Source organism: Lynx canadensis, chromosome A1 (genome assembly GCF_007474595.2).
Source record: "Lynx canadensis isolate LIC74 chromosome A1, mLynCan4.pri.v2, whole genome shotgun sequence".
Taxonomy (NCBI): Eukaryota; Metazoa; Chordata; class Mammalia; order Carnivora; family Felidae; genus Lynx; species Lynx canadensis.
In genome coordinates, this window is record NC_044303.2 from 108824948 (window position 1) to 108844908 (window position 19961).

The following is a 19961-nucleotide window of genomic DNA, read 5'->3' on the forward strand; positions in this document are numbered from 1 at the left end:
TCAGCACAGAGCCTGACGCAGGGCTCGAACCCATAAGCTGTGAGGTCATGACCTGAGCCAAAGTCAGACACTTAACCAACTAAGCCACCCAGGCACCCCTCTCTACTCTTTTAAAGGCCAGTTCCTCCACTTGTATTCTGGATCCCATCTTTCCTCATCTTTTCAAAGACTTCCCTCTTCCCCTAATTGTATACGAAGTTTGTTGGGGTTTTTAAAAACAGCTTTATTGAGATATAATTCACATACCATAAAACTCATTCACTTTAAGAGTAAAATCAATGTTTTTTAGTATGTTCACAGGGTTGTACAACCACTATAGCCTAATTTTAGAACATTTTTGTCCCTCCTAAAAGAAACTCTGTTCTCATTAGCAATACATCTGCTAATGGAGTAAAAACAAAACAAAACATGTTTCCTCTGACCCTGCCTCTCCTTCTAATTACTGTGCTTTTTCTTAATTTCCCTTCAGAGTCAAGCTCTATATGTAATCATTACTTCCTCACTTCTTTTTTCTTTTTTCCCACCTTTATTGAGGAAAAATTGACAAATATAATTGTATATATGTGAAGTGGACAAGTAACAGTATATACATATACACTGTTGAATGATAACCAAGATCAAGATAATTAATATATCCACCATCTGACATATTAATTTTGTGTGTGTGTGTGAGAAAGTTTACAATCTACTCTCAGTAACTTACAAGTATGTAACGGTGTATTATGATCATCATTATGCTGTACATCAGATCTTCAGAACTTTATCTCATTATGACTGAAAGTTTGTACCTTTAAATTTTTTTTTCAACGTTTATTTATTTTTGGGGGGGACAGAGAGAGACAGAGCATGAACGGGGGAGGGGCAGAGAGAGAGGGAGACACAGAATCTGAAACAGGCTCCAGGCTCTGAGCCATCAGCCCAGAGCCCGACGCGGGGCTCGAACTCACGGACCGCGAGATCGTGACCTGGCTGAAGTCGGACGCTTAACTGACTGCGCCACCCAGGCGCCCCGAAAGTTTGTACCTTTAGACATACATCTCCCCATTTCCCCAGACTCCTAGCCTCTGGCAACTACCATTGTATTTTCTGTTCTTTGTTTCTATTCTTTGTTTTGTTTTTTGGGTATTTTTGGGTTTTGCTTGTTTTTTAGGATTCCACATATAAGTGATACCATGCAGTATTTGTCTTCCTCTGGTTTATTTCATTTAGCATAATGCCCTTCAGGTTCATATATGGCAAGATTGTAAATGGCAAGATTTTCTTCTTTTTTTATAACCAAATAATATTCCATTATCTGTATCTATATATCTATATCTATATCACTTTCTTTACCCATTCATCTATTGAAGGACATTTAGGCTGTTTCCATATCTTGGCTATTGAAAATAATACTGCAGGAACATGGGAGTGCAGATATCTCCCTGAGATACTGATTTCATTTCCTTTTCCTTTGGATCTATACCCAGAAGTAACACTATAGGATATAGTTCTATTTTTAATAGTAACAGTAGTTCTATTTTTAATTTTATGAGGAACCACCATATGGTTCTCCACAATACTTGTACCAGTTTACAGTCCCACTAACAGTATTTAAGCGTTCCCTTTTTTGCACATCTTTGCCAAAATTTGCTCTTACCTTTCTGCTAATAGCCATCCTACCAGATGTGAGGTGATATCTCATTGTGGTTTGCATTTCCATTTCTCAGATTATTAGTGATATTGAGCACTTTTTCATGTATGTTTTGACAACTTTTACATCTTCTTTGGGAGAATATCTATTCTGGTATTTTGCACGTTTTTAAATTGGATTATGTATTTGCTTTTTTGTTATTGAATTGTATAGGATCTTTAACTATTTTGAATATTAACCCCTTATAAGATGTATGATTTGTAAATATTTTCTCTCATTCTTTGGGTTGCTTTTCCAATTAATTGTTTTATTAAAAAATAAGTTTATTTATTATAAATTTATTAATTCCTTTGCTGTATAGAAGCTCTTTAGTTTGATGTTGTCTCACTTTAGTTTTTCTTGTGTGCTCCTTTCGTGTCTTATCAAAGAAATCATTGCCAAGACCAATGTCAAGGACGTTTTTCCCTAAGTTTCTTCTAGGAGTTTTATATTTTCATGTTTTATATTTACATCCTTAACCCATTTTGAGTTAATTTTTGTGAGTGGTATAAGATAGGGGTCCCGTCTCATTCTTCTGCATGTGGATATCCAATTTTCCCATTACCATTTATTGAAGAGATTATCCTTTCCCCAGTTTGTGTTCTTGGCACCCTTGTCAAAAATCAGTTGGCTGTATATATGTGGGTTTATTTCTGGGCTCTCTATTCTGTTCCACTGGTCTATGTGCCAGTGCTGTACTATTTCCATTCTACAGATTTATAATATATACTGAAATCAAGAAATGTGATATCTCCAGTTTTGTTCTTCTTTCTCAAGATTGCTTTGGCTACTTGGGGGTCTTATATGGTTCCACACAAATTTGAGGAGAGTTTTTCTATTTCTGAGAAAAAATGTGATTGGAATTTTGAAAGGACAGCATTGGCTGTGTAGATTGCTTTGGGTAGATGGACATTTTCACAATATTAATTCTTCCAATCTAAAAACATGCAATATCTTCCCATTTCTTTGTGTCCTCTTTGATTTCTTTCATCAGTGCCTTAGAGTTTATAGTGTACAGGTCTTTTACCCCCTTGTTTAAATTTATCTCTAAGTATTTTATTGTTTTTGATGAGATTCTAAATGGGATTTTTAAAGAAAAAACACAGTTCTTTCCTCCACTGAGTCTTTCTCTTGCGAGTCTCCTTTACTACTCATTCAAAACACTCACACTTCTGATACTTCTGGTCACTACATGTATTGGGAGTTTTTCCCACAACAAAATTTCTCTGCAACACCAGCTAGATGTCCTACAATTCAACTCAATTCTAACACTGTTTACCTGCAGATAATATCAGATCCCACAGGTTAAAGGCTTAGTCCCACAAGACTGCTCCCATACAAATCCAGATGCCAATCACAAGTAGTAGGTCCCCAGGTTATCCTCAAGTTCTATACAATTTGGCAACAAATTGGAAGCCCCCTTCACCCTATCCTCAGGTTCAATTAATTTGCTAGGGCAAATCACATAACCCAGGGAAGCACTTACATTTACTAATTTATTAAAGGATATATACTAATATAGAGTGAGGTCTGGGAGGGTCCCAAGCATAAGAACTTCTACCACAGTGGAGTTGTGATCTGTCACCTCCTGGTGTGGATGTGTTCACCAACCTAGAAGCTCTTCAAATCTCCTTCTATTAGAATTTTTATGGAGGGTTCCTCATGTAGGCATAATCAATTACTAACTTCATTCCAGCTCCTTTCCCCTCTTTGGAGAAGGGAGTGACTGGGTTGAAAATTTCAAGCTTTTAATTATGGCGTGGGCTTCCTGATGACCAGGTCCATCTAGGAGCCACAAAGGAGTCCACCCAGAGTTGTCTCATGAACAGAAGATCCTCTAGTATTCTTATAACTTAGGGATTTACAAGGGTTTTAGGAGCCTTGTGTCAGGGATGGGGTCAAAAAAAATATTAAAACAAGAGATGCTCCTGGTGTTCTTAACACTTAGGAAATTACAAGCACTTAGGAGCTGTGTGCCAGGAAATGGGGACAGAGACCAAAATATATATTTCCTCTTATCTCACAGGATTGCTTTCTGATTTCTGTTTCAAATAGTTTAATGCTAGTGTATAGGAACATAACAAATTGTTGTATGTTGATTTTGTATTCTGCAACTTTACAGAATTTATCCATTAGTTCTGACAGTCTTTTTGGTAGAGTCTTTAGGGTTTTCAATATATAATATCATGCCATCCACAAAGAGATAATTTCCCTTCTTCCTTTCCTATATGCATGATTTTTACTTCTTTTTCTTATCAATTTGCTCTGGCTAAAATGTGCAGTACTATACTGAATATAAGTGGCAAGAGTGAACATCTTTTCTTATTTCTGATCTTAGAGGAAAAGCTTTTAACTTTTCACCACTGAGTATGATATAAGCTATGGGCTTGTCATATGTAGCCTTTATTATGTTGAGGTATGTTCCTTCTATACCTAATTTGTTGAAAGTTTCTATTATGAAAGGATGTTGAATTTTGTCCAACGCTTTTCTGCATCTATTGAAATGATATGCTTTCTATCCTTCATTCTGTTAATGTGGTGTATCACGTTAACTGATTCTCTTATGTTGAACTATACTTTCATACCAGGGATAAATCCTATTTGATTGTGAAATATGATGTTTTCAATTCGCTCTTGAATTTGGTTTGCTAGTGTTTTGTTGAGGATTGTTATCTACGTTCATCAGGAATATTGGCCCGTAATTTTCTTTTCTTTTAGTGTTCCTTCCTGGAGTTGGTATCACAGTAAAGCTGTCCTTGTAAAATGAGTTTGGAAGTGTTCCTTCCTCTTCAATTTTTAGAAAAGTTTGAGAATGACTGATATTAATTCTTCTTTAAACATTTAAACATTAGATGAGGCACCTGAGTGTCTCAGTTGGTTGAGCATCCAACTCTTGATTTCAGCTCAGGTCATGATCCCAAGGATGTGGGACTGAACCCCACATCAGGCTCTGTGCTGAATGTGGAACCTGCTTAAGACTCTCTCTCTCTCTCTCTCTCTCTCTCTCTCTCTCTCTGTCTCTCTCTCTCTATCCAAAGGGAGCCAATTCCCGTCACTGAACTTGCTTGCCACCGTGCAAACGCCCACCGCTGTGCTTCTGTGGATCCATCCCTCCGACAGGCCTGCCTCCCTCCCGGTGCTGCGGGGCCCCTCCCACAAGGGACCACCGAAGGCAAAGCTAGCTAAGCCTGCCCCTCCCGCCCCTGTGCACCTTGCAGAACCACCTGGCTAATACGCCCTTGACCAGATCCCATCTAAGCAGCACCACAAGCCTGGCAGTGTGCAAGTAGCCCAGACAGGGCCACACCACTCCACAGTGAGTCCTGCCCCTGGGAGAGGGGAAGATGAGGTACACACCAGTCTGACTATGGCCCCAGTGGTGGGCTGGGGGCAGACATCAGGTCTGACTGTGGCCCTGACACAAGTTACTCCTAACAGCACAGGGGAAGTGCCCTGCAGTTTGGAGTTACCACAGGGACTACCCAAAATGATGAAATGGAATAATTCTCCTCAAAAGAAATTCCAGGAAGTAGCGACAGCTAATGAATTGATCAAAAACGATTTAAGCAATATAACAGAACAAGAATTTAGAATAATAGTCATAAAATTAATTGCTGGGCTTGAAAACAGCATAGAGGACAGCAGAGAATCTAATCTATTGCTACAGAGATCAAGGGACTAAGAAATAGTCATGGGGAGCTAAAGAATGCTATAAATGACCTGCAAAATAAAATGGAGGCAGCCATAGCACAGATTGAAGAGGCAGAGGAGAGAATAGGTGAATTAGAAGATAAAATTATGGAGAAAGAGGAAGCTGAGAAAAAGAGAGATAAAAAAATCCAGGAGTATGAGGGGAGAATTAGATAACTAAGTGATACAATCAAATGGAACAATATCCATATCATAGGAATTCCAGAAGGAGAGAGAGAAAGGGGCTGAAGGTGTACTTGAACAAATCATAGCTGAGAACTTCCCTGGTCTGGGGAAGGAAAAGGCATTGAAATCCAAGAGGCACACAGAACTCCCTTCAGACGTAACTTGAATCGATCTTCTGCACAACATATCATAGTGAAACTGGCAAAATACAAGGATGAAGAGAAAATTCTCAAAACAGCTAGGAATAAACACGCTGCCAGAAAGGAATGGCAGGAAATCTTCAATGTGATGAACAGAAAAAATATGCAGCCAACATTCCTTTATCCAGCAAGTCTGTCATTTAGAATAGAAGGAAGGAGAGATAAAGGTCTTCCTAAACAAACAAAAACTGAAGGAATTTACCACCACTAAACCAGCCCTACAAGAGATCCTAAGGGGGATCCTGTGAGACAAAGTGCCAGAGACATCAGTACAAGCATGAAACCTACAGACATCACAATGACTCTAAACCCCTATCTTTCATAATAACACTGAATGTAAATGGACTAAATGCTCCAACCAAAAGACATAGGGTATCAGAATGGATAACAAAACAAGACCCATCTATTTGCTGTCTACAAGAGACTCATTTTAGACCTGAGGACAGCTTCAGATTGAAAGTGAGGGGATGGAGAACTATCTATCATGCTACTGGAAGTCAAAAGAAAGCTGGAGTAGCCATACTTATATCAGACAAACTAGACTTTAAATTAAAGGCTGTAACAAGAGATGAAGAAGGGCATTATATAATAATTACAGGGTGTATCTATCAGGAAGAGCTAACAATTATAAATGTCTATGCACCAAAACTGGGAGCCCCCAAATATATAAAACAATTAATCACAAACATAAGCAACCTTATTGATAAGAATGTGGTAATTGCAGGGGACTTTAATACCCCACTTAGAGCAATGGATAGATCATCTAGACACAGAATCAATACAGAAACAAGGGCCCTGAATGATACATTGGATCAGATGGACTTGACAGATACATTTAGAACTCTGCATCCCAAAGCAACAGAATATACTTTCTTCTCGAGTGCACGTGGAAGATTTTCTAAGAGAGATCACATACTGGGTCACAAAACAGCCCTTCATAAGTGTACAAGAATTGAGATCATACCATGCACTCTTTCAGACCACAAGGCTATGAAACTTTAAATCAACCAAGGAAAAAGTCTGGAAAACCTCCAAAAGCATGGAGGTTAAAGAACACCCTACTAAAGAATGAATGGGTCAACCAGGCACTTAGAGAAGAAATTTAAAAATATATGGAAATAAATGAAAATGAAAATACAATAATCCAAACACTTTGGGATGCAGCGAAGGCAGTCCTGAGAGGAAAATACATTGCAATCCAGGCCTATCTCAAGAAACAAGAAAAATCCCAAATACAAAATCTGACAGCACACCTAAAGGAAATAGAAGCAGAACAGCAAAAACCCAAACCCAGCAGAGGAAGAGAAATAATACAGATCAGAGCAGAAATAAACAATATAGAATCTAAAAAAACTGTAGAGCAGATCAATGAAACCAAGAGTAGGTTTTTTGAAAAAATAAACAAAATTGATAAACATCTAGCCAGGCTTCTCAAAAAGAAAAGGGAGAGGACCCAAATAGATAAAATCATGAATGAAAATGGAATTATTACAACCAATCCCTTAGAAATACAAGCAATTATCAGGGAATACTAGGAAAAATTATATGCCAACAAACTGGACAACCTGGAAGAAATGGACAAATTCCTAAGCACCCACACACTTCCAAAACTCAAACAGGAAGAAATAGAAAACTTGAGCAGACCCATAACCAGCAAATAAATTGAATCAGTTATCAAAAATCTCCCAACAAATAAGAGTCCAGGACCAGATGGCTTCCCTGGGGAAGTCTACCAGACATTTAGAGCAGAGATAATACCTATCCTTCTCAAGCTGTTCCAAAAAATAGAAAGGGAAGGAAAACTTCCAGACTCATTCTATGAAGCCAGCATTACTTTGATTCCCAAACCAGACAGAGACCCCACAAAAAAAAGAGAACTACAGGCCAATATCCCCAATGAATATGGATGCAAAAATTCTCAACAAGATACTAGAAAATCGAATTCAAAAGCATATAAGAATTAATCACCATGATATATTGGGATTCATTCCTGGGGTGCAGGGCTGGTTCAACATTCGCAAATCAATGTGATACATTGCATTAATAAAAGAAAAGATAAAAACCTTATGATCCTGTCAATCGATGCAGAAAAAGCATTTGACAAAATTCAGCACCCTTTCTTAATAAAATCTCGAGAAAGTCAAGATAGAAGGAACATACCTAAACATCATAAAAGCCACTTATGAAAAGCCCACAGATAATATCATCCTCAATGGGGAAAAACTGAGAGCTTTCCCCCTGAGATCAGGAACACGACAGGGATGTCCACTCTCACCGTTGTTCTTTAACATAGTGTGTTGGAAGTTCTAGCATCAGCAGTCAGACAACAAAAGGAAATCAAAGGCATCAAAATTGGCAAAGATGAAGTCAAGCTTTCACTTTTTGCAGATGACATGATATTATACATGGAAAACTCAACAGACTCCACCAAAAGTCTACTAGAACTGATACATGAATTCAGTGAAATTGCAGGATACAAAATCAATGTATGGAAATCAGGTGCATTCTTACATACTAATAATGAAGCAACAGAAAGACAAATAAAGAAACTGATCCCATTCACAATGGCACCAAGAATCATAAAATAACCTAGAAATAAACCTAACCAAAGATGCAAAAGATTTGTATGCTGAAAACTATAGAAAGCTGATGAAGGAAATTGAAGATTATAAAGAAATGGAAAAACATTCCGTGCTCATGGATTGGAAGAATAAATATTGTCAAAATGTCAATACTCCCAAAGCTATCTACACATTCAATGCAATCCCAATCAAAATTGCACCAGTATTCTTCTTGAAGCTAGAACAAGCAATCCTAAAATTTGTAGGGAACCACAAAAGACCCCGAATAGCCAAAGTAATATTGAAGAAGACCAAAGTGGGAGGCATCACAATCCCAGACTTTAGCCTCTACTACAAAGCTGTAATCATCAAGACAGCATGGTATTGGCACAAAAACAGACACATAGATCAATGGAATCGAATAGAGACTCCAGAATTGGACCCACAAAAGTATGGCCAACTCATCTTTGACAAAGCAGGAAAGAACATCCAATGGAAAAAAGACAGTCTCTTTAACAAATGGTGCTGGGAGAACTGGACAGCAACATGGAGAAGAATGAAACTAGACCACTTTCTTATACCACTCACAAAAATAAACTCAAAATGGATAAAGGACCTGAATGTAAGACAGGATACCATCAAAACCCTAGAGGAGAAAGCAGGAAAAAACCTCTCTGACCTCAACTGCAGCAATTTCTTACTTGACACATCTCCAAAGGCAAGGGAATTAAAAGCAAAAATGAACTATTAGGACCTCATGAAGATAAAAAGCTTCTGCACTGCAACGGAAACAATCAACAAAACTAAAATGCAACCTACAGAATGGGAAGATATTTGCAAATGACATATCAGACAAAGGGCTAGTATCCAAAATCTATAAAGAACTCACCAAACTCCACACTTGAAAACAAATAATCCAGTGAATAAATGGGCAGAAAACATGAACAGACAATTCTGTAAAGAAGACATCCAGATGGCCAAGAGGTACATGAAAAGATGCTCAATGTCACTCCTCATCAGGGAAATACAAATCAAAACCACGCCCAGATACCACATCATGCCGGTCAGAGTGGCTAAAATGAACAAATCAGGAGACTATAGATGCTGGAGAGGATGTGGAGAAATCGGAACCCTCTTGCACTGTTGGTGGGAATGCAAATTGGTGCAGCCACTCTGGAAAACAGTGTGGAGGTTCCTCAAAAAATTAAAAATAGACCTACCCTATGACCCAGCAATAGCACTGCTAGGAATTTACCCAAGGGATACAGGAGTACTGATGCATAGGGGCACTTGTACCCCAATGTTTATAGCAGCACTTTCAACAATAGCTAAATTATGGAAAGAGCCTAAATGTCCATCAACTGATGAATGGATAAAGAAGTTGTGGTTTATAAACACAATGGAATACTACTTGGCAATGAGATAGAATGAACTATGGCCTTTTGTAGCAACATGGATGGAACTGGAGAGTGTTATGCTAAATGAAATCAGTCATACAGAGAAAAACAGATACCATATGTTTTCACTCCTATGTGGATCCTGAGAAACTTAACAGAAGACCATGGGAGAGGGGAAGGGAAGAAAAAGTTAGAGAGGGAGGGAGCCAAACCATAAGAGACCCTTAAAAACTGAAAATAAACTGAGGGTTGATGGGAGGGTGGGAGGGAGGGGAAAGTGGGTGATAGGCATTGAGGAGGGCACCTGTTGGGATGAGCGCTGGGTGTTGTATGGAAACTAATTTGACAATAAATTTCATAGTAAAAAAAAAAAAAGATTTTTTCTCTTTCTCTGTCTGCCCCTCTTCCACAGCTCATGCTGTCTCTCTAAAATAATTTTTTTTTTTTAAATTATACATTTGGTAGAATTCACCAGTGAAGTCATCTGGTCTCTTAATTGCCAGAGATGTTTTATTACTGATTCAATCTCCTTGCTTTTTGTCTGTTCACATTTTTTATTACTTAATTTTTCAGTCTAGGTAAGTTTCTATCTGTTTCTAGGAATTTATCCTTATATTTAAGTTATCTAATTTGTTTATGTATAATTACTCATGGTACTGTTATGTTCCTTTGTATTTCTGTGGTATGAACTGTAATGTCTCCTCTTTCATTATAATTTTATTAATTGGAGTAATCCTTCTTTCTTTTTTAACGTTTATTTATTTATTTTGAGAGAGAGAGAGAGAGAGAGAGAGAGAGAGAGAGAGATCAGAGAGAGAATCCCAAGCAAGTTCCACACTGCCAGTGCAGAGCCCCACATGGGGCTTGAACTCACAAACTGATTAGGACCTGAGTCAAAATCAAGAGTTGGGCACTTAAATGACTGAGCCACCCAGGCACCCCTCTTTCTTTCTTAAACTGGACAAAAGTTTTTCAATTGTTTATCTTTTAATAAAACTAACTCTTAGTTTTGTTAATGATTCCTACTGTCTTTCTAATCTCTGTTTCATTTATTTCTTCTTTCATTTTTATTTCCTTCCTTCTGCTAACTTTGGACTTTGTTCTTTTTCTAGTTCCTTGCAGTATAAGGTTACGTTGCTTATTTGAGACCTTAATTTCTTCTTAAGGACAGTATTTATCACTATAATGCTCTCTCTTGGGTTACTTTTGCAGCACCCCTTAAGTTTTGGTATGTTGTGTTTCCATTTTCATTTGTCTCAAGATATTTTTGGTATCTCTTTTGATTTCTTCTTTGACTCATTAGTTGCTCACAAATGTGTTAATTTTCACATATATGTGAATGTTCTCCCTTTCCCTTTTTTTAAGTGTCTTTATTTTGAGAGAAAGAGAGAAGGAGCATGAGTGGTGGAAGGGCAGAGAGACAGAATCCCAAGCAGGCTCTGATAGTTCAGACATGGGGCTCAAACCCATGAACCATGAGATCATGAGCTGAGTCAAAACCAAGAGTCAGTAGCTTAACTGACAGAGCCACCCAGACACCCTCCCCCCTTTCCTTCTGTTACAAATTATTAGTGTCATGCCAATGTGTTCAGAAAAGATATTTGATATAATTTCAATCTTTTTAAATTTGGTAAGACTTGTTTTGTGCCACAACATGTAATCTATCCTAGAGCATGTTCCATGTACACTGAGAAGAATGTGGACTCTATTGTTGTTAAATGAAATGTTGTATATGTCTGTTAGGTCCATTTGGTCTAAAGTGTTGTCCAAATCCATTATTTCCTCCATGATTTTCTCTCTGGATCATCTATTCATTGTTGAATAATAGGGTATCGAAGTATTCTACTATTATTGCATTGTTGTGTATTTCTGCCTTGAGACCTGTTAATGATTATTTAATATAATTAGGTGCTTCAGTATTGTGTCTGTATATATTTAACTTGTTATATCCTCTTGATGAATTGACCCCTTTATCATTATGTAATAACATTGTCTGTTATTACAGCTTTTAACTTAAAATCTATTTAGTCCGATAAAAGTATACCTTTTATCATCAGGAGTATACTCCTGTTCTCTTCTAGTTTCCATTGCCATGGAATAATTTTTTCCATTCTTTCACTTTAAGCTTAATTGTCTTTAAAGCTTAAGTGAGTCTCTTGTAGGCAGCATATAGTTGCGCTATTTTTTATTCCCCCACTTTATGTCTTTTAAATGAAGAATTTTAATCATTTAAAGTAATTTAAAAAAAAAATTTTTTTAACGTTTATTTATTTTTGAGACAGAGAGAGACAGAGCATGAACGGGGGAGGGGCAGAGAGAGAGGGAGACACAGAATCGGAAGCAGACTCCAGGCTCTGAGCCATCAGCCCAGAGCCCGATGCGGGGCTCGAACTCACGGACCGTGAGATCGTGACCTGAGCTGAAGTCGGACGCTTAACCGACAGAGCCACCCAGGTGCCCCTAAAGTAATTTTTGATAGGTAAGAACTTACTGATAGTAAGGACTATCATTTTTTAATTACTTTCTGATTGTTCTATAGTTCCTTTGTTCCCTTCTTCCTCTCTTGCTGTCTTTCTTTATGAACGGATGATCTTTTTAAAATGTTTTTAAATGTTTTATTTATTTTTGAGAGACAGACAGACTGCAGGTAGGGGAGGGGCAGAGAGAGGGAGACACAGATTCTTAAGCAGGCTCCAGGCTCTGAGCTGTCAGCACAAAGCCTGATGCGGTTTTCGAACTCATGAACTGTGAGATCATGACCTGAGCTGAAGTCGGATGCTCAACAGACTGGGCCACTCAGGTGCCCCTCTTTATGAATGGATGATTTTTATAGTGGTATGCCTTGATTCTTTTCTCTTTATCATTTGTGAGTCTCTTAAAGATTTTGGCTTTGGGATTACCATAGGGCTTTCAAAATACTTGTAATAGTCTATTTTAAGATGATAACAAATCAACTTCAACTGCACAAAAATATTCTACTCCCCACCTCCACATATGTTTTATGTTTTTGGTGTCCCAATTTACTTCTTTTTATATGTTATATTTCCTTCTTTTCTATAACTCTTCAATCTATTCTAATCTGGCTTGCCTGTCACCAGTCCACTAAAATTATTCATGCTAGAGTCATTGGTTTCCTTCTTGATTGTGAATGCAACTGACTTTTAAAAAACTAACAAAATTTTTAGAGAAGTTTGAGGTTCACAGAAGAATTGAGCAAAATGCATAGAGTTCCCATATACCCCTTGACCGTACCCATGCACAATCTCCCTTATTTAACGTACTGCAACACAGTGTTACATTTATTAGGACAGATAAACTTATACTGGCATATTATTTTCCTTCTCCTTGAAGAACTTCCCTTAATATTTCTTAAAAGGAAGGCCTACTGGCAACAAATTATAAATTTTTGTTTGTCTGAGAAAATCTTTAATTGTCCTTCATTTTTGAAGGAGAATTTCACAAGGTATAGAATTCTAGCTTGGTGGTTTTTTTCTCTCAGCACTTTAAATATTTCACTTCAGTCTTTTATTTCTTAATAGTTTCTAAGGAGAGGTCTGTAATGCTTACCTTTGCTCTTCTATAAGTAAGGTGTTTTTCTCCCTCTGGCTTCTTTAAAAATTTTTTTCTTTCTCTTTTATTTTCTGATGTTTGAATATAATAAATCTAGATGTAGTTTTGGGAGCATTTATCCTGCGTGGTATTCTGTGAACTTCCTGAATCTATGATTTGGTATCTGACAATAATTTTGGGAAATTCTGACTCATTATTGCTTCAAATGTTGCTTTTGTTCCTTTTTCTGTTTCTTTTCTTTCTGGAATTCCAATTATGTGTATGTCACACCTTTTGTAGTTGTTTCACAGTTCTTGAATAGTCTGGTTTTTGTTTTGTTTTGTCTTTTTTCTCTTTGCTTTTCAGTTTTGGAAGTTTCTTCGGTCATATCCTCAAACTTAGGTATTCTTTCCTAAGTTGTGTCCAGTCTACTAATGAGTCCATCAAAGTCATTCTTTATTCTTGCTATAGTATTTTTAATCTCTAGCATTTCTTTTTTGATCTTTCTTAGAACATCGATCTTTGTGTTTATATTATTCATCTGTTCTTGCATGTTGTCTACTTTTTACTATAATGTCCTTAGCATATTAATCATAGTTATTTAAAAATTCTGGTCTGATAATTCTAATACTACTGCCACATCTGACTCTGATTCTGATGTTTATTCAGTCTCTCAAACTTTTTTTTGCCTTTTAATATGCCTTGTAATTTTTTGCTAAAAGGTAGACAAGACGTACTGGTTAATAGGAACTGTGGTAAATAGGCCTATAGTAATGTAGTGGTAAGATGTGGGGGGAGGGGAAGCAGTCATAGGGCTGTGATGACGTCTTTTTTGTTTATTGTTTAGCCTGTGCTTCTGGATGGTAAAATTCACCAGTGTTTCTTGGTTCTCACACCTCCTTAGGTGGGACAGCACAGCTAGAGAGAGGTGTAGTTGTGTATTTCCTGTTCTTTTTTTAAGTTTATTTATTCATTTTGAGAGAGAGACAGAGCAAGGGTGTACACGTGTTGGGGAGGGGCAGAGAGAGAGGGAGAGAGAGAATCCCAAGCAGGATCCACACTGTCAGTGCAGAGTCCCATGCGGGGCTTGAACTCACAAACTGTGAGCTCATTACCTCAGCTGAAATCAAAAGTTGGACCCTTAACCAAATGAACTACCCAGGCTCCCCTGTAGTTGGGTATTTCCATTCCCCCATGTGGAAGTTAGAGGAAGCTAGAATTGGAGTATTTTTCTTTCCTCATTTGAAAAAGCAGAGCTGGCTGGAGTTGGGTACTTCCCTTCCCCCAGGTAGGATAGCCTCTGCTAAAATACCAGCAAATTAGGCTCTGGTAAAATATTTTCTTCTGATGGAAGGCTTTGTTAAGAACAAAATACTCCAGGGGCACCTGGGTGGCTCAGTTGGTTAAGCAAACAACTCTTGATTTTGGTTCAGGACATGATCTCAAGGTTTGTGGGATCAGGTTCCATGTTGGGCTCCATGCTGAGCATGGAGCCTGCTTGAGATTCATTCTCTCTCTCTCTCTCTTTCTCTCTCTCTCTCTCTCTCTCTCCCCCCCCTCCCCTGCTTGCAGTCTCTTTCTCTCAAAATAAATAAAAATTTTAAAAAAACATTAAAAAAGAACATAATATTCTAGTGTATTTCCAAATGGTTCTTTTTCCCTTCTCACCACTAAAAGCATGAGGGGATTTTTCTTTGATATTTACTGTGAGGACTTGGTAGAGGTCCTCCTAGAGGTAAAACTCATAAAAGTATTGAGGCCCCCTGATGGCTGTGTTCCTCTTGAGTTTTTAACTCTCAGTGTTGTCCTCAGTGAGCCTCCAGCAACTCACCAATCACACTAGCACTGGTTCCCATTCCAGCACTGGTTCTCAGGGAGGTTTCTGTTCACACATTTCTGTTCCAGTAAGTCATGATTCTCTATATCCACTGACCTGTCTTTCCAAGTTTTACTGCAGCACTTTAGCCTATGACCTTATTTTTCTGACATGCCTAAAAAGAGTTGTTGATTTTTCACTTTGTTCAGCTTTTTACTTGTTAGGACAGAGAGATGACTTCTAAGTTCCTTACATGCTAGACCAGAAATTTGAAGCCCTCCAATTTTATAAAGTTCTTTATAACACTGGGATTCCAAGCAACATTCAGCATTGTTAACCACTCCCTCTTTTAGGAGTAAATGCTCTCCTCTCTTGTCTTCTATGATACCATATTCTGTTTATTTCCCTCCTTTTCTCTGTCCATTCTTACTTTTGTACCTGACCATAAAGCTTTCCAAGGAGTGATCCTGGACTCTTGTCTCTTCCTCACTTGATAGATACTCATTCTTTCTAACGTGCTTTCATCTATTTCTATGAATTTAAAACACTGTACAGTTCTTTTCTGTCCTAACCTGCAGAGTTGTAGCCAATGGTCCTTCCAACATTTTCATTTTCAGGTGCCCTCAAACTTCCTGCCTTTCCTATCACAGTAAATAGCACCTTTATCCACCAAAGCTGGTTAAGACAGAAACCTAGATGTCTTTTTTGACACCTCTCATTCCTTTACCCTCTATATCCGATTCTTGAACTCTACAGGCATAATTATCTTGAATCCATGCTTATTTTTCCATCTCTCCTACAAAAAACCCTAGTCAAAGGCACCACAATCTTTTTTTTTTTTTTTAATGTTTACTTTTGAGAGATTGCGTGCAGGGGAGGGACAGAGGGAGAGGGAGACAGAGGATCCAAAGTGGGCTCTGCACTGACAGCAGACAGCCTGATGTAGGGCTTGAATTCACAAATCACGAGATCATGACCTGAGCCCAAATTGGACGCTTAACTGACTGAGCCACCTACGCGCCCCAAAGCCACCACAATCTTGCACCTAAAATATCTGCAACTTCATGCTACGGAGTCTTCCTACTGACAGTCTTGCCCTTTTCCAATTTTATCCCCAATGTATACAATGACAGTAAAGTGTAGTGTAAAGAATACAGGATTAGATCCAGAAAGACCTGCCACAAACTCTGCAAACATACTAATTAATATCTAGATCTCATTTTTCTCAGCTATAAAATGGGTGGAAACAAAATAAAACAAAACAAAAACTGAGGTGATAGGAATGCTATAAGGAAAAGATACAATTTATAAAAAAGTGCTTAGAATAATGCTTAGCATTGAATACTCACTCAAATAGTAGCTCTATTACATACAAAACAAAATTCAATTTCCTCCCCAAAGACCTCTAGACTCTAGGACTAAAGTACTAATTCACAAATACTCCTCAGCAGAAAACACTGCTGTGGACATACAGCAAATGTCTTATTTTCACCTTAAATGAATGTTTAATAGACATCCACTTATCCAAAAGAAATCTGGAAAATCTGTAAATTTCAATTCTCTTTCACTAAACCTATATAGAGTATATATTCAAGTAACAATAATATTAACTACTAAATTCAAAAAATATTTGAAATTATTGACTTAAATAACTGAAAAATAATTCCTATAAAACTGTTAGTTAAGAATATGCTCTATATTAATTAAATTTATGGTTTATGTAGTTATTCTGCTTTAATACTTGCTTTTTTCTTTGTTTTTTCAGGTGCTGAAGGGTAAATTTTCTCAGCAAGTAAAACTTCACAAGCTGCATTATCTGTAAAGAAAAAGATACTTCAATATTTTAATTATTTAACCTCTCCTTAACTATAAGTATAGAAAATAGAACTCAAATTTGAAAAACAAAACCCTGATTTCAATGACTGCATCTCTGTAATAGTTTCAGAAGAAAAACTTAATATATGTTGAATAATCTGACTTGCTACAGATAAGAGTCCCAGGTTTCATAGGAGTAAATAAGCTCTATGTAAAATATTTACTTTTCAATTAATAGAGAAAGGTGTGTGTGATTAAAATTCTTCATTAATCATCCTTTCATTTCCATATTCCTGTATTTTCAGGCTCTCTTGAAACTTCTCTACTGCAACTTTTCTATCAACATTTAAAATATAGTCAGGACTCTTTGATCTTACCAAAAACTTTATCTGTACCCAATACCCCTTCATGCTATATCCCCTCTCTCCTCTTATCCACAGGCATGTCCACATATACTAACATAACTTCCTCTCCTCCTGTTTACTCCCAAACCCACAGCAATCTAATTTCAGGTCCCACAAATATGAGCAGAAACCTTTCCTGCCCTACCTTATTGGACATCAGTACAACAAGCATGAACATTTTCCCTCTGGTCCCTTTCATGGCTCCTACTCAGTCCTGACTCTTCTCTTTTTTTTTCACTCTCCAGACTCAATCCAAAAAGCAACAAAAATCTTTTGACTGTCTGCTTTCTGCCAATGTTACCTAGAATATGTACTTAATATGCAAATTTGGCTTTTCTTTATTCTTAACACTAATACCTTGCTTTAAGGCAACAAGAGATTTCCCTTCGGATTATTTCAGTAGTTTTTCAATTTAGCTCTGTACTCCACTACCCCCGTTACATACCTAAAATACAAGTCTAATATCATCTGCTTAAAACTTTCCCAAGGCTTTCCACTGCATTCCAGTTAAAACTCAAGCTTTTTAACTTAGCATATAAAATCCTGATTTTTGTGATGCCTGCCTATAATACATATACATTCCCAGCCTCGTTGCAGAGGCTAATTAGGTTTCTAGATACAAATAGGATACCCATTTAAATTTGAATTTCAGATAAGCAAATAATTTTTTAGTATAAGTATATGCCATGTAATAGTACAAGTATATACAATATTTGTGACATAATTATATTAAAAATTATTTATCTGAATTCAAAATTAACTGACCATTCTGCATCTTTACTTGCTAAATCTGGCAACCCTTGAGACTAACCACTTCACTCATCTTCATCTCCTCAAGTAGAGGGAAGTAGTAGGTTTCAGAATTCTGTAAGAGATAAAATTGGTACCAAGGTTTGGTAATAGATTAAGTCTAAGAAGTAACAAAGAGGAAGGTGTCAAGAATGATCCCGATGTTTCCAGTCTGCTAAGCTACACTTGATAGATGGAAGACACTAGTGGAAGACCAGGTTAGGTCTTGGTTGTGACGATTCTCAGTCCTCAATTCCTGCTTTATTTATTCTCTCGGTAACTTTTGTTACAGCTACTTCTAAATGCTGAAGTGTTTCATTTACATTCTTTTTGCATGTTTGTTTTCTATGCCACTTCCTAGGTGATCTCATCTGATCCTATGACTTTAAAACATTTATATTCTTGACTCCAGATATTTATTTATAGCTCCAGTCTCTGCCCTAAACTCCAGACTCCTGTATCATAAACTGCTCTCATTACATCTCTACTTGAAGGCTAATAAGTCTCTCAATGTTTTAATATTTTATTGAAGAACTCTACGTACACAATAGTAGGCACAAATCTTAAATATGTATGTATTCACCCATATAATCACCACCCAAATCAAGATATAAAATATTCCAACACGTCAAAAGTTTCCTATATGTTCCTTCCCATTCAGCACCCCCTTTCCAAAGATTATCACTATTCTTACTTCTACTACCCAAAATAGTCTTGCCTGTTCTTGAACTTCATATATATGGAATTACACAACACATACATGTTTTTGTCTGCATCATTTCATGAAACATTAGGTACAGGAGTAGAGAGATAAAATTCAATGTTGAAACCAAATTCTCTCTTTTTTTTTTAATATGAAATTTATTGTCAAATTGGTTTCCATACAACACCCAGTGCTCATCCCAAAAGGAAACCAAATTCTCTTAATCATCCTCCCAACTTGCTCTGTCCTCCAGTGCTTTCTCAAGAAATGATACCATCATTCATCCACTTGCTTAAACCAATAATTTTAGACTCATCCTTGACATTTATTTTTCTCTTACCCAACATACAGATTAATCAGAAAATCCTAGTGCTTTGAAATATATTCCGGGGGCACCTGGGTGGCTCAGTTGGTTAAGCATCCAACTTCGGTCAGGTCATGATCTCACAGTCCATGAGTTCAAGCCCTGCATTGCGCTCTGTGCTACCAGCTCAGAGCCTGGAGCCTGCATTGAATTTTGTGTCTACCTGTCTCTCTGCTCCTCCCTATTCATAATGTGTGTGTGTCTCTCTCTCAAAAATAATAAAACACTAAAGGTATATATATATATATATATATATATATATATATATATATATATTCCAAATCAGACCACTGCTACCACGTTAGTCTCATACCATTACCTGACCACTACAATAGTTTAACAGGGTCTCTTTGCCTTCTTAGTCTATCTCCACATAGCAGCCAGAGTGATTATTCTAAAATATGTATCCAAGGGGCGCCTGGGTGGCTCAGTCAGTTAAGTGTCTGACTTCAGCTCAGGTCATGATCTCGCAGTTCTTGAGTTCAAGCCCTATGTTGGGCTCTGTGCTGACAGCTCAGAACCTGGAGCCTGCTTCACATTCTGTGTCTCCCTCTTTCTCTGTCCCTCCCCCACTCATGCTCTGTCTCTCTCTGTCTCTCAAAAATAAATAAGAACATTTAAAAATTATAAAAAAATATGTATCCAATCACATCATCCCACTTCTCAGCACATTTAGAAGAGAATTCTTACTCCTTACGATGGCATAGGAGACTCTACATCATACTACTTGACTAGCCCTCAACACAACTGCAGTCATTCATTTTTTTTAAACTCATTTTGCTCCAGTCATACAAACCTCTTTTCTCTTCTTCAAACGT

At 37.4% G+C, this 19961-nt stretch overlaps 1 protein-coding gene across 1 annotated transcript in view; it reads right to left on the minus strand.

Annotated features, from left to right (window-relative positions):
- The window catches only part of MEIKIN (meiotic kinetochore factor), a 76674-nt gene that overhangs the window by 29154 nt on the left and 27559 nt on the right, over positions 1-19961 (minus strand). Inside the window, exon 9 of the mRNA XM_030318065.1 lies at positions 16814-16884. Coding sequence (XP_030173925.1) covers positions 16814-16884 — 71 coding nt within the window. The remainder of the gene's footprint in view (positions 1-16813; positions 16885-19961) is intronic.